This window comes from Aquarana catesbeiana, linkage group LG05, assembly GCF_042186555.1.
Source record: "Aquarana catesbeiana isolate 2022-GZ linkage group LG05, ASM4218655v1, whole genome shotgun sequence".
Classification (NCBI taxonomy): domain Eukaryota; kingdom Metazoa; phylum Chordata; class Amphibia; order Anura; family Ranidae; genus Aquarana; species Aquarana catesbeiana.
The window spans coordinates 477,343,163-477,360,688 of NC_133328.1; the positions used below are offsets into that span (position 1 = coordinate 477,343,163).

At 42.9% G+C, this 17,526-nt stretch overlaps 1 protein-coding gene across 4 annotated transcripts in view; it reads right to left on the bottom strand.

The window, feature by feature from the left end:
* Window positions 1-17,526, bottom strand: part of OSBPL1A (oxysterol binding protein like 1A) — a 185,867-nt gene that overhangs the window by 110,323 nt on the left and 58,018 nt on the right. For all 4 annotated transcript variants that reach the window (XM_073631484.1, XM_073631486.1, XM_073631485.1 and 1 more), the window contains one exon: window positions 4,667-4,748. In XM_073631484.1, the coding sequence (XP_073487585.1) occupies window positions 4,667-4,748 (82 nt within the window). The remainder of the gene's footprint in view (window positions 1-4,666; window positions 4,749-17,526) is intronic.

Sequence of the window (17,526 nt, forward strand, 5' to 3'; positions counted from 1 at the left end):
AAGACTGACAGGCTGTATGTAAAGGAACGTAACTTCAGCCCTGTGTGTGTGGGGGGGGAAGCTGTATGCAGTGCAGGGATGGGAAAGGAACCCCTGGCAGGTCACTTGGCAGAGCTCCTGTCCTCTGATTCTCCAATGGTAATCCCTGTCCTCTGATGTAAAGAGGAACTCTGGGGACTCAAAACTCTTAAGCTACTTTGAGTATCTTGGTGTGGCGGTGGATGTATCTGAATGCATGTTGGAAGTGGGGGGGGGGGGGGGGGGGGGCTCAGGTCAACTTTTGCATCAGGGCCCACAAGCTTCAAGCTACACCTCTGATAGGTTGAGATTTCTCCATCCGCACTAATAAAAATTATTATCAGTGTATGGCCGGCTTTAATGTGGAGAATAATGTCCCACCAGTAATTCAAACCACATGGTAAACTTGTGTGTAATTTAAAGAAGAAGACGATATACGAAAAAGATCTCATATCTCCATGTACATAAAGATAGTGTTTGAAACATTAGCTTGTGGAACGTAGGAGGAACTGTGACCAGCTGGCCTGGTGGTACAGTCAAATGATTGTACTTTCCACTTTGTGCAAGTAATGATATGCACCACATAACTTATTACGATTCAGAAACTGGTATACATCCTCATTAATTTCCATAGAGCATATCACCTTGGTCTTCTGATGAACAATACAGTACCAACATGTTCTGATTGCACAATTTTATGAACACTGTGGACTAAATTAGGTAGCCAGAATTTCTACGATCAAAATAACTGGGAATCAGTAAAGACCCAGAGTGGGAGCTTTCCTGCAGGAGAACTTGCAACCCCCCTGTAATATTCTATGTAGATGTCATCCTGCATGCAGTATGGGCAAATTCTGTTACACTATCTCTGTTATCTTGGTATGTCCCAATGAAAACAAGGTGACAAAAGTCAGGGCACTGACATCCATCAGAAAAGTCATAATCCAAGGCGAATCTCTCATTCTTTTGTTTTACTACTTTATATACTTGGCTCTATAAATTGTCCACCTAGAGTATTTTCATTGAATGAATGACATTCCTAGACAATCCTCATCTTAGTTTGATGACCCCACTGTCCGAGCATTTCCTCTGTACTGTAATAAACTATCCAACCTGCACTGGTTTAATCATGTGTGCCAGATGGCAACTAGATGCCACCAACATGGAATCTGCACTACATGGTATGCGAAATGTGGCAGTATTTAGTTTACCCGTCTGTGAATGACTCTGCAAAGTCAGATCCAAAAAACAAATTGTTGCAGTGTCCCAACATTTTGGTGAAATGTAAGTTAAAGAGGAACTTCACCCCCCCCAGGATTACATTTTGATTTTATTTCCTGCTTACCTTTTCCGATTACACATCTACCCAGCAAATACAGTGCTGTCCAGCAGTAACCTGCCGAAAGCCACCACATGCTGGATCCGCGGTCATCATCTTCTTTGTGATGTCATCAGAAAACCAATTATCTTGTCTGGGTCCTAGCAGCCAGCATCCTGATGACACAGTGTACTCAATACAGCCTCCTGGGATGCGTGATGTGGCTATCCCAGGAGGATATGGGGGTGATAGAGGCGTCATTAGCACCCAGGCAAGAAAGGTGGAAGTTCTGACTGTGCTTCAAGGAAAAAAGAGGTATGCTTCAAAGAAAATTTTTATTGCAATTTCTGAAAGGGGAAAGGGGAAAGCACGTTGCTGGCGGAAAGAGAAGGATGTAAGGAACACCAAAAAAGTGAGTGAAAGTCTGCATTAAAATCATGACCATATTTGAGAAACTCTTCCAAAACTTTTAAGGGCCCTTTCCATTCTCTGCAGAAGGTCATCTACAGTATAAAGCTACCATAGATATGATCACTAAAGGGTAGCTACTTGTAAAGATGCAGAGCTCCTTCCACCAACCCAGATTGAAAGTTGACTTTTTAAGGTGGACATAGCAGCCCTCTCTCATACATATATTAGTATGAAGAGTTAAAAATCTATTTAAAAAGTGTTACTAAACTCAGGACCCTGCATTCACTATATCTGGTCTCCCAAAGTATACAGAAAATGGAAATGCAATAGTTTTAGTAAATATAAACTGCTAAATACCTTTTCTCATCAGCAGTATATAGCAGTCTTGTGACTTCTATCAGTGTCTGATTAAAGCTTGCAGGAGGACATTTCATTCTCCCCTGATTGTCCTATGAGGCTACATAACCCCTGACCCCCTGTCTGGACAGTAACGATTGGCCCTGTGCTGATCACATGTACTTTCCCAAGACAAAAACAAAACAAAAACAAAAACAAAAAAAAAAAAAACAAACACTCTAGCAATACACACCAAACTGAGCATGTGCAGCTTGCCCCCGCCGTCTCTGTTGGTTGCTCCACAGTGAGTAGAACAAGCATGCTTTACTGCATATACAGACTGATTTTACTGTTTAGTGACACTTTATGGAACATAATTTCTAGATAGCCAATGACATCTTTGCAGAGGAACATTCATTTATATTTATGAAATATGGGCGATTGCAAACAAAAAAAAAAAAAAACATTAAATGAACACTTATACATAAATGCGGATTAAAAATTATCCTTACAATGTGTCCAGAACAGAGCTCCTCTGCAACCAAGACATTGTGGTTGATTCACTAAAACTGGAGAGTACAAAAATGGTGCAGCTGTGCATGGCAGCCAATCAGCTTCTAACTTCAGCTTATTAAAGTGGACGTAAACCCAATGTCATCCTTTCTAAACTACTGCCATAGTGGTTATCTATAAGGATATACATGCCTCCTGCATGTATCTTTACCTGTCAAATATCTCCCCTCTGTCTGTTATGAGAGCTGAAAAACTGCAGATTCTGTGGGTGGATCTGTTGTCTGGAGCTCGGTGGGTGGAGTCGTGATGTCAGTAGACTCCCCGCCCACCTCTACACTCCCCTTGTCAATATGCATTTTCTCCTGTGTATTTCTTACACTGAACTTCTGCTATGATCTCTAACATCCAGTGAAAAGATAGGAAAGTAGCCACATGACTTCAGCATGCCAAATCATAGTGAGGTGTGGAATAGCCAATCCTTGCAGAGCTGCTGAAGAAAGGAGTGGGGGAGGGAATTAAAAAACAATGCATGTCTTAGGCTAATGCACGAGATGTAAATCACCTGTCACTCACAGCAAGGGGGAGGATTTGACAAAGTTTTTCTCAGTTTGTCAAGATTTCTCTCACTGAACAATAAAAGAGGATTGCTCAGAGCTGGATTAAATCTTTGTGGCAAAACGGGGCTCAAATGATAGAAAATCTTATACTTCACATTATGACATAAAAAAAAAAAAAAAAATAAAAAATTTTCTGGGTTACATCCACTTTAAATTAAGCTTTGACGAAAACAAAAAACAAGAAAACGGATTGGTTTCTATGCAGAGCTGCATCAGATTTTGCACTTCCTGGTTTTAGTAAATCAACCCCAAAGTCTGTAATGAGCAGCATGTAACTGTTTAATTGTGCTTTAAGTCTCCGCACACACTGCTAGTTTTAACACATCTGAAAAGCCAAAGGCTGCTTAAACCAGTTCTTTGTAGCAGAGTTAGGACATGTGTATACATTTGTGTGTGCCTGGGGGTACTTGCTCTAGGTTTCCAAGACTGAGCAGAAATATAATATATTCATCGCATTATGGGATTTATGCACTACTAATATTGTTCTAAAAAATATGTTTGTTATTATCGTGCTAGATATCGAAATTTCAAGAGCTTATAAATTTGGTAATGTTTTTGAACTTATCATTACAGGCAGAACTGACACTGCGGTTAGCACTCTTGCCGTGCAGTGATGGTGTCCTGGATGCAAGTTCCGAAACAGACACCAACTACATAGAGCTTGTGTGTTCTCTGTGTGTCAATTTGGTAGTTTAACCGGCTTCTGATGAAACTGGTCATAAAGGTGTGTGGGTGTGTAATAAGAACTTGGGTGGAACGTGAGAATGTAAGCTCCATTTAGGCATGGACTAATGTGACAAGTTTTATACAGTCCGTGCTTATTGGTGCTATGCAATGCATGGAATAAAGTTGCCATTCTTTTTTAAAAAAAAAAAAGCAACTCTTGCTATAATAATAGTACATTCTTTGCACCGTATATGTTAAAATTTAGCAGACCTCGATACAAGGACCTTTAGGATGGGTTCATACTTATTAAATCACAGACATTGCATGTGATTCACACCGCACTGATGTGTAGATCACATGCAAGGTCTGTGCGGTGCAAATTCAGCCATAAAAACTGTATGGCTGAAATTGCATTGCAGTCGCACCAAAATGGTGCAGGACCCTTTTTTTAGTCCACACTGGAATCAGATCCCATGGATGTTCACACCTATGCAATCCGATTCCTGCACCATTTCACAGTTCGCACCGATCTGGGGGTGTCATTACCTTTACGCTGACACCTCCAGCGGTTCGCAGATGTCAGTGTGATTCAGTGTGCAGTTCAGGTACGATGTGGGAACTGGCACTAAATCACAGGGCATCGCACTAGTGTGAACCAGGACTTAACGTGAGAAATAATATCTTGTTTAATTACCATAATGCAAACAAGGTCAAATCACTAAATTTCAATCAGAGCTCATACAAACACACAGATGTCCACTAGCATTTAGTTCAGTTTAATCTTTACCCTTGGAGTCCTCCCAGTTCTTTAAGGCAGTGAGAAATGTGGACACTTCTTTGCTGAGTCGGCGATGACAAAGCTGAGCATTCTGTAAGTACAAATGCAGAGATGGATCTCGTCAGAAGCAATCAGCCAAGTAAAATATTTTTTTCAGTCTGCATGTCATTAAAATATAACTAAAGGCAAAACTTTTTTTTCAGTTTTGAATGGAGTGTAGAGGGATCAGAACACCTGTCAGATTGTATTGCTGTCTGTGCCACCATTAAGAAGATTCACCCTCTCTATTTGTCCTTGTTTACCATTACCATTGAAAGTTAAAAAAAAAAAAAAAAAAATCTCAAATTTTGGGTTGTTCCCAGAAAAGTAATAGGAGGGAAATCTTCCAATGAGGACACTAGTTCTGGGGACCTCGGGGGCCCCAAGGAATTCCCTTAATTTGCAGGGATTTACGCTCACTTCCTGTTTGGCTATGGGGCAGGAAGTGAAGGGAAATCTCTGCAATAGGACACAGATGGCAAATATCCTGACAGGGATTATAACCCTCCCTTACTCTATCCAAAATGAAAAAAAAAGTTTTGCCTAAAGTTCTACTTTAAAAAGCAGGAGATTGTTAGCATGGAAAATGCAATGTATTATTACTTTGAATAGCGTACAATTGTTACAATAAATCTAAAGAAACACAACATATGAACGCAGCATTATCTTTTCTCATTAGTATATGGATATTTAAAGCGGAAGTAAACACATCCATAAAACAGTTTCATTTCCGGCATGTGCCGGAAATGTAACACTCCCATTGGTTGTGCTTTCAACCAAACTGTCAAACCATCCAATGGCTGGTGTCATAACTGATCACATGTGCAGCATTATGGCAGTTGTAGATTAAACAGTAGCCAAGATGGCAGCTTCCTTAGCTGAAAACGATAGGAGGGTTCACTTCCACTTTAAATATCCAGTAACTATAATATATCAAATAAATTTGACAAATGCTTAGGGAGTATGGCTATAGGAGTAGAACTGATGTTTCAGTCGTTGGTAGATATTAATACTTTGACTAACAAGATATTTGTGTCCTAAGCATAGAGGCAATCTGTAAGCCCAGGAGAACAGATCGCTGCACCCTCCCCCCCCCCCCCCTTTTTTTTTTTTTTTTTTTAAAACCTTTATCTCCACTTCTCCCTCCCCTTTTTCCTCTGCCCTCCCGATCACTGTCCCCCCAAGCCCCCCGCCCCAATAAAGGCAACGGAACCGTTCTAATCGGTGCAACTCAAGTCGCTCCGACTTACAAAAAAAAGTTTCTGCACAACGTTGGTGAGACTTAAACACGACTTGCATTGACTTCTGTTAAAAACAAATCATATTGCAAGCCATGATGAAGTCACGCAGGGATGTCGGATTTGAAATCGTTGCCGTGTGAACAATGGCTTAGCAACTGATACGTTTTGTTTCAGCTTACTGTGGAATTATATTATTTTGTTACAAGAACATAAAGTTAAAGTTTCAGCCACCCCAAATACCAATCCTTTGTCCTTCACACTGCTCTTTACATATTCTGCTTTTTATAGGATAGATGACAGAAGAAATGTATCCAAACTCCCATCAGACCCAGCCTAGAGAAGCTACAATTATCTCATGCCATCTTCATCCACTCCTCAAGGTGACACATTTCTCTTGTTTCAGCACATTAATGTTTTAGCACCAAGAGTAAATTTAGCTAACTGAAGGAGGAGGAAATGTTTCAGTGTTAACAACAGTAACAAGCTGGATCTGCATGAGTTTAGAAACAAACTGTTTGGGTAATATGTGTTATACAGAATATACAGAGAACAATATGTTCTGCTACCCATTACTAAAACACAAGTTCAAGGCATGCTGGGCTCTTCATTTTACAACAGCTGTTGTTTACTTATGAACAAGCACAAACCAGGCTAATATAATGAAGACTTTTATTTAACTAAGTAAAGCAAATTTATTCTGTAGAATCATGCAGGGTTGTATTTACCATAATGGCACTCATGGGCCAGTGCTTAGGGAAGCAGGGTTAGAAACAGCAACATCAACCTCAGAATTTACAGGTAGTGATAACGTTTTTCCTATTTTGTATCCCTCTTCTAGTCACCTCTGGACATTTGTGGCTACATAAAGCAAAAGAAATTATATGGGGAAAAGGATGCTGGGAAAATTGACAAGTGTCATAAGGGTCTTTATGGTTCAGAAAACCTGAAACCATCTGTCAAGTGCAGAAAGTAGTTCCGCACATAAAGCAGACCCCATGCTTTCTCTAAAAGGTATATTCTAGCATTCATTTTACTAAATTGATTACATGACACAAGAGGCAAGTCTTCTAGAGAAGATCGTTATCATTCAGGTGTGCTTGGGGCATCTTTATATCTGGATCATGCAACAATTTATATTATACAATTTTCTTATTCAATTTCCTTTAGATTTATCTTCAACTATGTAGTGCAAGGGCCTGCCTAATTGCATACAAATTGAAAGTGTTTAGTTTTGACCTCATATATGTTTTTGGTAAATATAAAGGAAAATTGTGCAAGAACATTGTATAATGTATGGCCAACCTTAGTGTTGTCATTTGATCTTCAGAGGACACGCTTAGCCACAGTAATGTCTTTGTCCATGACCTGCAAATCTGACCATTTTGGGTAATGGTTCCAAATTTCTCATCCTTTAGCTGAAGTAATGTGTGGAGAATCAAACACAGCTATGCTTACCAAATGCAAATGCATTCTATAATCAAATATCTGCCACAATCACCCAAGCTGTATTTTCAGGAAGGCCTCATGCACACAGATGTTTATGTGTGGACAAGTCTTCCAGCGTAAAATTCCAGGCGCTTTTATATGCCCATGACTTGGAAGTTGCTGTGTACAGACGCCAATGCAAATGAATAGCTGTACTCGTGTAAATTCCATTAATGGGCAGCACAGTGGTGTAGTGGTTAGCACTTCCGCCTAGCAGTACTAGGGTCATCGGTTCAAATTCCAACCACGGCACTACCTGCCTGGAGTTTGCAAGTTCTCCCCGCGTCTGTGTGGGTTTACTCTGGATTCCTCCTACACTCCGAAGACCTGCTGGTAGGGCATTTGGCTCCTGTCTAAATTGGCTCTTTTTATATGTATGTATTTATGAATGCGAGTTAGGGACTTTAGATTGTAAGCTCCTTGTGAATGTACAATATATATGTAAAGCGCTGCGTAAATTGAACCTGTAATAAATAAAATAAATACATTTCTGCATATGCACACATGGTGGATTTCTCCAAACCTGAAAGTGGCCTGTATGAGAAAATACATCAAATACACCGTAAGCAAATTTGGAGGTAAACATCAACGTGAAAGTGATTGGTGTTCATGCGTTCATGCCAGAACAGCTGTGCAGAGCTGTGGCAATGGTAGAACATACCCTGGAAAATCACTTGAGTTGTGCTGAGTAGAATCAGTCAGAGTGCCTTCTCTGATATGACAGGTACACGTCACTATGGGGACCTCCTAATTCTACTATGCATATGACCCACTGAGTAAGAAAAACTTGCTAAAAAAAAAAAAAAAAAAAAAAAAAAAGTCCTGCTGAATATTGCCCAGAGGAGACAAATGCTTGTCAGATATCCAAAACACAAAACAATGTGTCCAGTCAAATGTTAAAAATAGGGATGTGAATGTGGATGTCTACGGGAACAATCATTGTTCCCGAGCCAGAAGCTGACATCATAGCTCCCACCAGAGATATCTTCATTTGTGTCATTTACAAAAAGATTAACAAAACACGACTCTACAGCTTGAACGTGTAGTTAACACTGGACGTTCTCAGCCAAAGGTTTTCATTGTGAAAGAATGGCACGAAAGCTGAAAGTGATGAATAAAGCATCTTTTTATGCAAAGGCCAAATGGTTACTTTTTTAGTAATTGGAACTTCGGTACATACAGCAGCCCTTAATGACAAAAAACATTATGTTCTCTCTACATCAGGGGTTCTCAACCTGGGGGTCAAATGACGATTTGCCAGGGGTCATTAAATCCTGGGCTGTTCCTGAAGCCTGCACCGTTCTCCCAGCCTTTTCGCAGCCCCCCTTTCATTTCATGGCATGGACTAGAGGTCAGCTGACTGGTGAGAAATGTGAAGTGGGAGGGGCTGAAGGAGACCCTATCTTCTAAATTCAGCATTGGTGTCACTGCTGCGAGACATCACAAAATCTGAGACACAGTGAGTAACACTACCTGTGATTATAGTTGCCATTAAAAGTCCGCACCAAGTTGGCTCATCAGAACTCTCCCCAGCACTGCCACTGATCCCATCCCCCCACCAGCACTGCCACTCATCCCAACTCCCCGCCAACACTGCCACTCATCCCATTCCCCCCCCCCCCACCAAAGAGTAAGAGAAGGAATAAAAATAAAGAATACTTGGAAGGGAGAGGAAAAGAGGGGGAGGAACAAAGAAAAAGGGAGAGAAAGAATAAGAGAGAGAACAAGAAAGACGGCTAGAGAGGGATGGGGGGAAAAAAAACAGGAAATTACAATAGAGATAAAAGGCAAAGAAAGGAGAACAAAGAGAGTGGTACATCCTAAAATGTACCATAAGGGTTTTTAATACTGTACGAGTGGAAGGGACTCGGGGAGCGCTAAATGTCCGTGGGTTAGGGCTGCAAATTACTTGTCTGACCTTGTGTGCGGACAACCCTTGCTATGAAAATTATTTTTCTGTTAGGGGTCCCCACAACTTGGGAAATGTTATCAAGGGGTCACAGCACTGGGGAGGTTGAGAACCACTGCTCTACGTGTACTGTACAGTACAGAAGACTGACTGTTTGTGGAATGGCTCAAAGCTGTAGAGCAACTAATTTCCACCTCTAGGGAGGTGTCTACCAACGTCAACAGGTGCCCAAGAAACCTTATGGAGATCTCAGCCAAAAATGTTGCATTGGAGATCACCATTTTATCCTGAATGTATCCTACTGCTGCTACTAGCTCAAAATCACTGACAAATGATTGTCAGTGCACAACATTTCTTGGCTTACAAGGATATCTAGGCATTACTCTTAAAGCCTGGCTCAGGTTTAAATGGCTCCTCACATTACTGCCTGCTCATATTATACCTATGAAACTCTTTACTATCTACTCCTCCTCTATGGCATCCTACCCTGGCCCTCAAGGGGACACAAACCTAGTTCTCTGCAATCCTGGCTTCCCTCTCTTGGACCCACCCTCACTTTGGAGGCAGTGGAAGCTGGAAATAAAATGAGGAGCATACTAAATGATACAGCACACATTTAATCAAATAGCCCGCAACACATAAAACAATAGAAATAAATATGTTTAATTTATAAAAGATGAATTCTATAGCATGTGCGTTTTTTTTCCCCCCCACTAGCCTTACACTGACTTTTTTGTTATACAGGAACTCTTCTCGCTCAATATACAATGGGCAAAAGAGAAGGTCAAGTAAAATAGGATTTTTTAAAACAGCTTACCTGTAAAATCCTTTTCTTTCGAAGGACATCACGGGACACAGAGCCACAGTAATTACTGATGGGTTATATTGGTATCACTGGTGATTGGACACTGGCACACCCTATCAGGAAGTTCAACCCCCTATATAATCCCTCCCCCTTGCAGGGATACCTCAGTTTTGTAGCCAAGCAATATAGTGTATTAGAAGAGGGGCGGGACCTCTGTGTCCCGTGATGTCCTTCGAAAGAAAAGGATTTTACAGGTAAGCTGTTTTAAAAAATCCTATTTTCTTTCTCGAACATCACGGGACACAGAGCCACAGTAATTACTGATGGGATGTCCCAGAGCAATGCTACCTGAGGGGGGGGAACCACGACCAAGTAGGGTGCAATCAGACCTGAGGACCCTGTACCGCTGCCTGCAGCACACTACGCCCAAAAGCGATATCCTCATGCCTTCTCACATCAACCTGATAGAATCTGGTGAATGTATGAACTGAAGACCAGGTTGCGGCCTTGCAGATTTGAGCCATAGAGGCCTGGTGATGCACTGCCCAAGAAGCACCAATAGCCCTTGTGGAATGTGCCCTGATCTGAAACGGAGGAATCTTCTGTTTCAAACCGTAAGCTTGAATGATCAACTGTCGAATCCATTTAGAAATGGTAGCTTTTGACGCTGCCTGTCCTCTATTGGGACCCTCTGGCAGCACAAACAAAACATCCGTCTTGCGGATCTGAGCAGTTGCCCCTAGATAGGCCTTAACTGCTCTTACTACATCCAACGAATGTAGAGATCTCTCTTCCGGGGAACAGGGATCTGGAAACAAGGAAGGTAGAACAATGTCTTGGTTTAAATGAAAATCAGAAACCACCTTCGGTAAAAAACTAGGATGAGGGCGTAGTACCACTCTATCCTTGTGTATAATCAAATAAGGCTCCTTACAGGAAAGAGCTGCTAATTCTGATACTCTTCTAGCAGAAGAGATGGCCACCAGAAAAATTAATTTCCTTGTCAACAAGACCAAAGGAATCTGACTTATTGGTTCAAAAGGCCGTTTCTGTAACACAGCCAGGACCAAATTCAAGTCCCAGGGGTTTAGGGGCGCTTTAACCGGAGGATTAAGACGCATCACCCCCTGCATAAAGTTTCGGACCAAAGAATGCGAAGCAAGTGGCCGCTGAAATAATACTGATAAAGCAGAGACCTGGCCCTTGATGGTGCTCAAGGCCAGCTTCATTTCTAATCCCATCTGTAGAAAATCAAGGATTCTACCTATGACATATTTCCTGGGATGTCAACCTCTGGATTCACACCAGGTTATATAAGCCTTCCAGACTCTATGATAAATCATCCTGGAAGCTGGCTTCCTTGCATTAATCAAGGTAGATATGACAGGACCTGAGAGTCCACGACTCTTCAGAACGTGGGTTTCAATAGCCAAACCGTCAAATTTAGCGTTTGTAAGGCAGGATGGAACACTGGACCTTGAGATAACAGGTCTGGGCGTTCCGGTAGTGTCCACGGGGAACCTACCATCATCCTTACTATTTCTGCATACCAAGTCCTTCTGGGCCAAGCGGGGGCCACCAGAAGTACCGACTTCCTTTCCTGCCTGATCCTGCGAAGGAGTCGTGGTAGTAGCAGAATAGGCGGGAATGCGTAAATCAGTGAGAACCGATGCCACGGAATCACCAACGCATCCGTCCCGCATGCAAGAGGATCTTTTGTCCTTGCCACAAATCTGTCTATCTTTTTGTTGAATCGGGATGCAAAGAGATCTGCATCTGGAACCCCCCATCTTTGGCATATGGCCCAAAAGACGTCGGGATGCAGAGACCATTCCCCTGGAAGTAACTGCTGGCGACTTAGATAGTCCGCCTGCCAATTCTCTATTCCCGGGATGAAAACTGCCGATATGCATGGCACATGCATCTCTGCCCAGACTAAGATCTGGTTCACCTCTTTTTGAGCAGCTCGGCTCCGGGTGCCTCCCTGATGATTGACATAAGCCACTGCTGTGGCATTGTCGGACTGGATCCTGACCGGACAACCCTGTAGCCTGATAGTCCAGGCCTTTAGAGCTAGATGTATCGCCCGGATCTCCAGAATGTTGATGGGTAAGGTCCTCTCTGTCTTGGACCATACCCCTTGGACCGCAGCCTGTTTCAGAACTGCTCCCCAACCTGAAAGACTGGCATCTGTTACCACCGTCCAGGTAACCGGTAGAAAGGATTTCCCCTTCTGCAGGTTTTCGGGTATGAGCCACCAATTGAGGCTCTGACGCACCGCATGCGACAGGTGCATCGGAAAGTCTAATGCCCGAACCTTCTTGTTCCAGGTCGACAGAATACTGTGTTGCAGCATTCTTGAGTGAAACTGAGCATAGGGAACTGCTTCGAATGAAGACACCATCTTTCCTAGTAGCCTCATACAAAGGCGGACTGAGGGACCCTTCTTGGTCCTTACTGTCAGAATCAGCTCTCTCAAAGCAGTGATCTTTGCCTGGGGTAGAAATATTTTCTCCTGGCTTGTATCTATAATCAGACCTAAATACTCCAGTCTTCTTACTGGTTTTAGGAAAGACTTTTCTAAGTTGAGGATCCAACCCAGGTGTTCTAGATACCTGACCGTGGTCCTCAAGTTTCCATTCAAAGAGGCTACCGACCGGTCTATCAAGAGCAGGTCGTCTAGGTATGCTATGACAGCTATACCCTGAGCCCTTAATCTGGCCAGAGGAGGAGCCAAGATCTTTGTGAACACTCGAGGTGCAGTGGCTATCCCGAAAGGCAGAGCCACAAACTGGAAATGGCGCCCTCCTACCTCGAAGCGCAGAAACTTCTGATGAGCAGGAAAAATGGGCACATGCAGATATGCATCTCTGATGTCTATTGATGCCAGAAATTCTCCTCCCTACAGGGTGGGAACTACTGTTCGAATTGATTCCATGCGGAAGGATTGAATCCTTACTAATCGGTTCAGATCCCTTAAGTCCAAAATGGGCCTGACATCCCCATTTGGCTTTTGGACCGTAAAAAGGTTGGAATAGAAGCCCAATCCCTGGTCCTTTGCGGGAACTATCATAATGACCTCCTGCGACAAAAGTCGCTCTAACGCTAGAAGGAGCGACTGCTTCTTCTCTGGGTCTCTGGGAACATTTGATCTGAGGAACCGAGGAGAAGGGAATTCCTGAAACTCCAGCTTGTACCCTAAGGTTACCGTGGAGATTACCCATCTGTCCTGGAAGTCCTCGTGCCAGAGCTCTGAGAACTGTCGCAGTCTTCCCCCCACTCGAGTGAGCGGGGGCGCCCCCTCATGCAGAGGTCTTAGTGTTTTGCCTAGTAGGCTTCTTTTTTGTCCCTGGGGTTGACTCTTGTCTCTGGACCCCGATGGAGGCGGCCGTCGAGACTGCCTGGAGGCTGAAGCCCCCGGCGCTGGGGAAAGAGTCCGTTTGAAAGAGGGACGCTTACTCTTCTTCTTGACAGGTAAGAGAGTGCTTTTCCCACAAGAGATTCTCTTGATATAGTTATCCAAGTCCTCTCCAAACAACCTTGCACCACGAAATGGAAACCCAGCCATTAGCTTCTTACATGGTGCTTCGGCTGACCAATTTTTCAACCATAGGATTCTACGTATATGCACCAACCCCAGTGAAAGACGGGAGGTTTGCACGATAGAATCTCTAATGGCGTCAACCACAAAGCATAAGGCCGCTGGAAGGTTAGCAAACCCCTGGGCCTGCTGTTCAGGTAATACTTTGATGACCTGCTTAACATGGTCTCTTAAGTATTGACAGACTCCAATCGCTGCTACTGCAGGTTGGGCCACTGATCCTGCTAAGGAGAAAACATCCTTCAATAGGGATTCCATCCTTTTATCTACAGGATCCCTGAGCATCTGAGCATTGTCTACAGGACAAGTCAGGCTATTATTTACGGAGGAAATGGCGGCATCAATAGCCGGTATTCCCCACATTTTAATAAACTTTTCTTCTATCGGATAAAGTGTTGAAAACGTTCTCGGTGGAAAAAAACGTTTGTTTGGGTGATCCCACTCAGAATAAATGAGCTTTTCAAGTAAAGTATGAACAGGAAAAGCATGTGCTGCTTGGAAAGGTTTCAGTGACCCCAAAGCAGAAGAGGATTCTTTAGCAGTTTCAGGTATGGGCAACTTAAATGTGGAGCGGACCAATCCAGTGAGTATCTGCACTAAGACTTTCTCCTCTTGGGAAGTCGCAGAGGGTCCCTCTCCACCTGATTCCCCCGAAGAGGAATCATCCGTCCCATCCCGATCCTCTGAAAGGGATTCATCTCCTTTATCCCAGAGCTCCTCTGTCTGAGGGTCTTGGGGAACAGAGGAAAGCCTAGTGCGTTTTCTTCCACTGAGTGAAGACGTAATCACGGCCATTAATCTTTCCTCTAGACCATTAATGGTTGAGGAAAAAACCTCTTGTGTAATATATACAGGGGCTGAAGTGCCAGAGGCAGGTGTAGCCCCTGACCCCGATGGCTCTCCCCGGCTAGCCGTCCCTGGCCCATCTTTAGGGGGGGGAGGATGCTGCCGACAGGGGGCCCTCAGAACCTGAACGAGATCCCCTAGTGTCTCTGGTTCCTGGGGTGCTTGAACCTCTTCTACCCATAGTGCAAAGCAACAAGGTGTGAGGTATACAAATGAACACTGCCCGCTGAGCGATGTAGTCTGGCTAAAAGCCTTGCTACCCAATGCTCAGTCTGGTGTTACTTCAGTAAATGCTGCCTAGGAGAATGCCTGTGTCCCATCTTACATGCGACCGTCAGCTCTGTGTCTCTCAGAAGGCATAGCATGCATTTACCTTAAAGGAGAAAAGCCACTAGAACTCAAAAATTCTGTGGAATCTCCTCTTACCTTATCCAGCTGCAGGGTGCTGTTTACACAGACCCAATCTTCACCTCTCACGGTGGGCTCAGTTTGAAAAAACCGTCAGAGACTGGGGCCCCCTACGAATAGGGGGATCCAACAGTTCTGGGACCGTAAAGCACCTCGCCAGAAATTAGGAAGTTTAAAGCCATTTTCTGATCTGCGGGGTCCAGCTCTCTAAAAAGAGAAGCATTACGGGTAAAACCTCGTTTCTTCGGACACGAGGCCCGGGTACCAATCAATTCGGCCATGAAAAGACACTTTGAATGGATCCGGTTCGCCTGGCTTGCCCCAGTATAGGATCTTAGGATATTCCCTTTGGAGCTCAGCACAGGACATCTTTACACGTCCATCACCTAAGACACTGGCGTAAAAACTGTGGTATCCCTGCAAGGGGGAGGGATTATATAGGGGGTTGAACTTCCTGATAGGGTGTGCCAGTGTCCAATCACCAGTGATACCTATATAACCCATCAGTAATTACTGTGGCTCTGTGTCCCGTGATGTTCGAGAAAGAAATAATGTTTATATTGGAATCATAAATACATTCATGATGGATACAGTATATGTATTAGAAACATGTGGGAATCAGACATCTAGGTATACATTTTTATTAACCCCAGGTGTTAGAAATTGGGCAAGGGGATTTGTATTGTAAATTGCAGCTCCCAATAAAGATGTGGAATAGGGTCAAGCCTGATTAAAAAACAAAAAAAAACACCTGTAAGGCAAATGCATAATGTACTAGTATGCATCACATACTAGCACATTATGAAATACTTGCCTTGGAACAAAGCCTTCCAGTGGCGTGTGGTCACTTCTGAGAGGGCTGACATCTTCCCCCCAATCTTTCTTCCAGGTTCGCTTGCTCCTATTGTGAGACTGGCCAGAGCCGCAATGACGTCACTCCCCTGCATGCGTGCAGGGGCCCTCGGTTCCTACACGAAGCTCTGAAGGTCTGGCAACATATGCCAGATCTTTAAACTGCATGCACCGGTGACGTCACCAGCTATATCCAGGGTGAATATCTCAAACGGTGCTCGTTTAGGAGATATTCATTTTACCTACAAGTAAGCCTTATTATAGGCTTACCTGTAGGTAAAAAAAAAAAATATATCTGGCTTTACTACCGCTTTAAGAGGCCAAGTCAATATTTATAATTCAGGGTACTCTGGAGAAGTCCCCAGTGTGTTGCCAGTGTTATTTCCCTACTTCAGAATTAATAAAACATGATTAAACCTAAATCTAACTACACATAAGTCACCTATCAGTCAATACTTTTATATTCAGAAGGTGGGGGAGCTGGTCTTGGTTGTCTACAAGGGGTACATACTGCAATAAATAATTTTTAGAGCACCACTTTACCTTAAAACAAGAATGGCTAGAGATTGTTACTGCAATTTCCCCCTAAAATTTTACAGAGCAGCTGCTATACAGGCAGTACTGCCTCTTGTCTGTGGGTACTTTCATGTCACTGTCCGATTTCCCTCTCTATGCATTTTTATCTTATTTCTGTGTAATTTTTTGGAAACCAAAGTGGGGACTCCTTTGTTGTGCATGTATGCTGGACCATAGTTTTCCCAAGACTGGAGCGGTGACGTGGCAGGGAAATCTAGTTTCAAACCTTCCAGCGACTTCAAAGCTTCTCCTATACAGTCCCATAGCAATCAATAGGGTTCAAAGAAGAAACATCTTTTACTCTACATATATCCCCCATGCTGATGATTTGCGTTTGGGTCATGTTAGGTACATCTATTGCTAGCTTAACCCGTTTCTAAGCACAAAGCTACAGAGACCACATTTCTGATTAAGTATAATCCTTTACTTATCTAATAGACAACCTTTTCATGGGATTTAAATAAACTCGAGCTAATCATGCTCCTGCTATTCCTACTGCAATTTAAAGGAGATAATAGGTTTATTAGCATAATGTGGAATAAGCAAAGGCCGTATAATACCATAATTAAACAGTAATATAAATTTCAGCATTCCATCAAAAGAATATTGCTTTACTGAACTTCTATCTGCATTTTTAATCGTCAATAAACCAGAGCTTTTTTTAGAAAATAATTGATTCTAGGATTAGATCTGTGGTATGCAACTTTCCCAATTGACCATAGACCATGCCAGAAAAAAGACAGACATTTTATTTGACTTTGGTAGGTCAATAAAAACATGACTGAAAACAGAACTCCACCCAAATAGATTAATCTTTATTAGGTGATGTCAAATAGAGTTTGATCCCTGAAGGTTAAAAGTTAATGTGACCTTTCTGAAAAGAACCTCCCTTTTATGTAGCTCTGACAGCTGCTACAGGAATCGCCATTCCAAATGTGGAGTAGAAGGCACAATTTCTTGAACAGTCACTCTCTGCAGCTTCACTGCCTAATGAATTACAAACCAAGAACAAAATATACAGGTTGGGGGTTCAAACATCACTTGCGGCTCACTGACCCTGGGTGAGTATTTTCATTAGTAATGAAGCATGCAAGTAATGAAGTATTA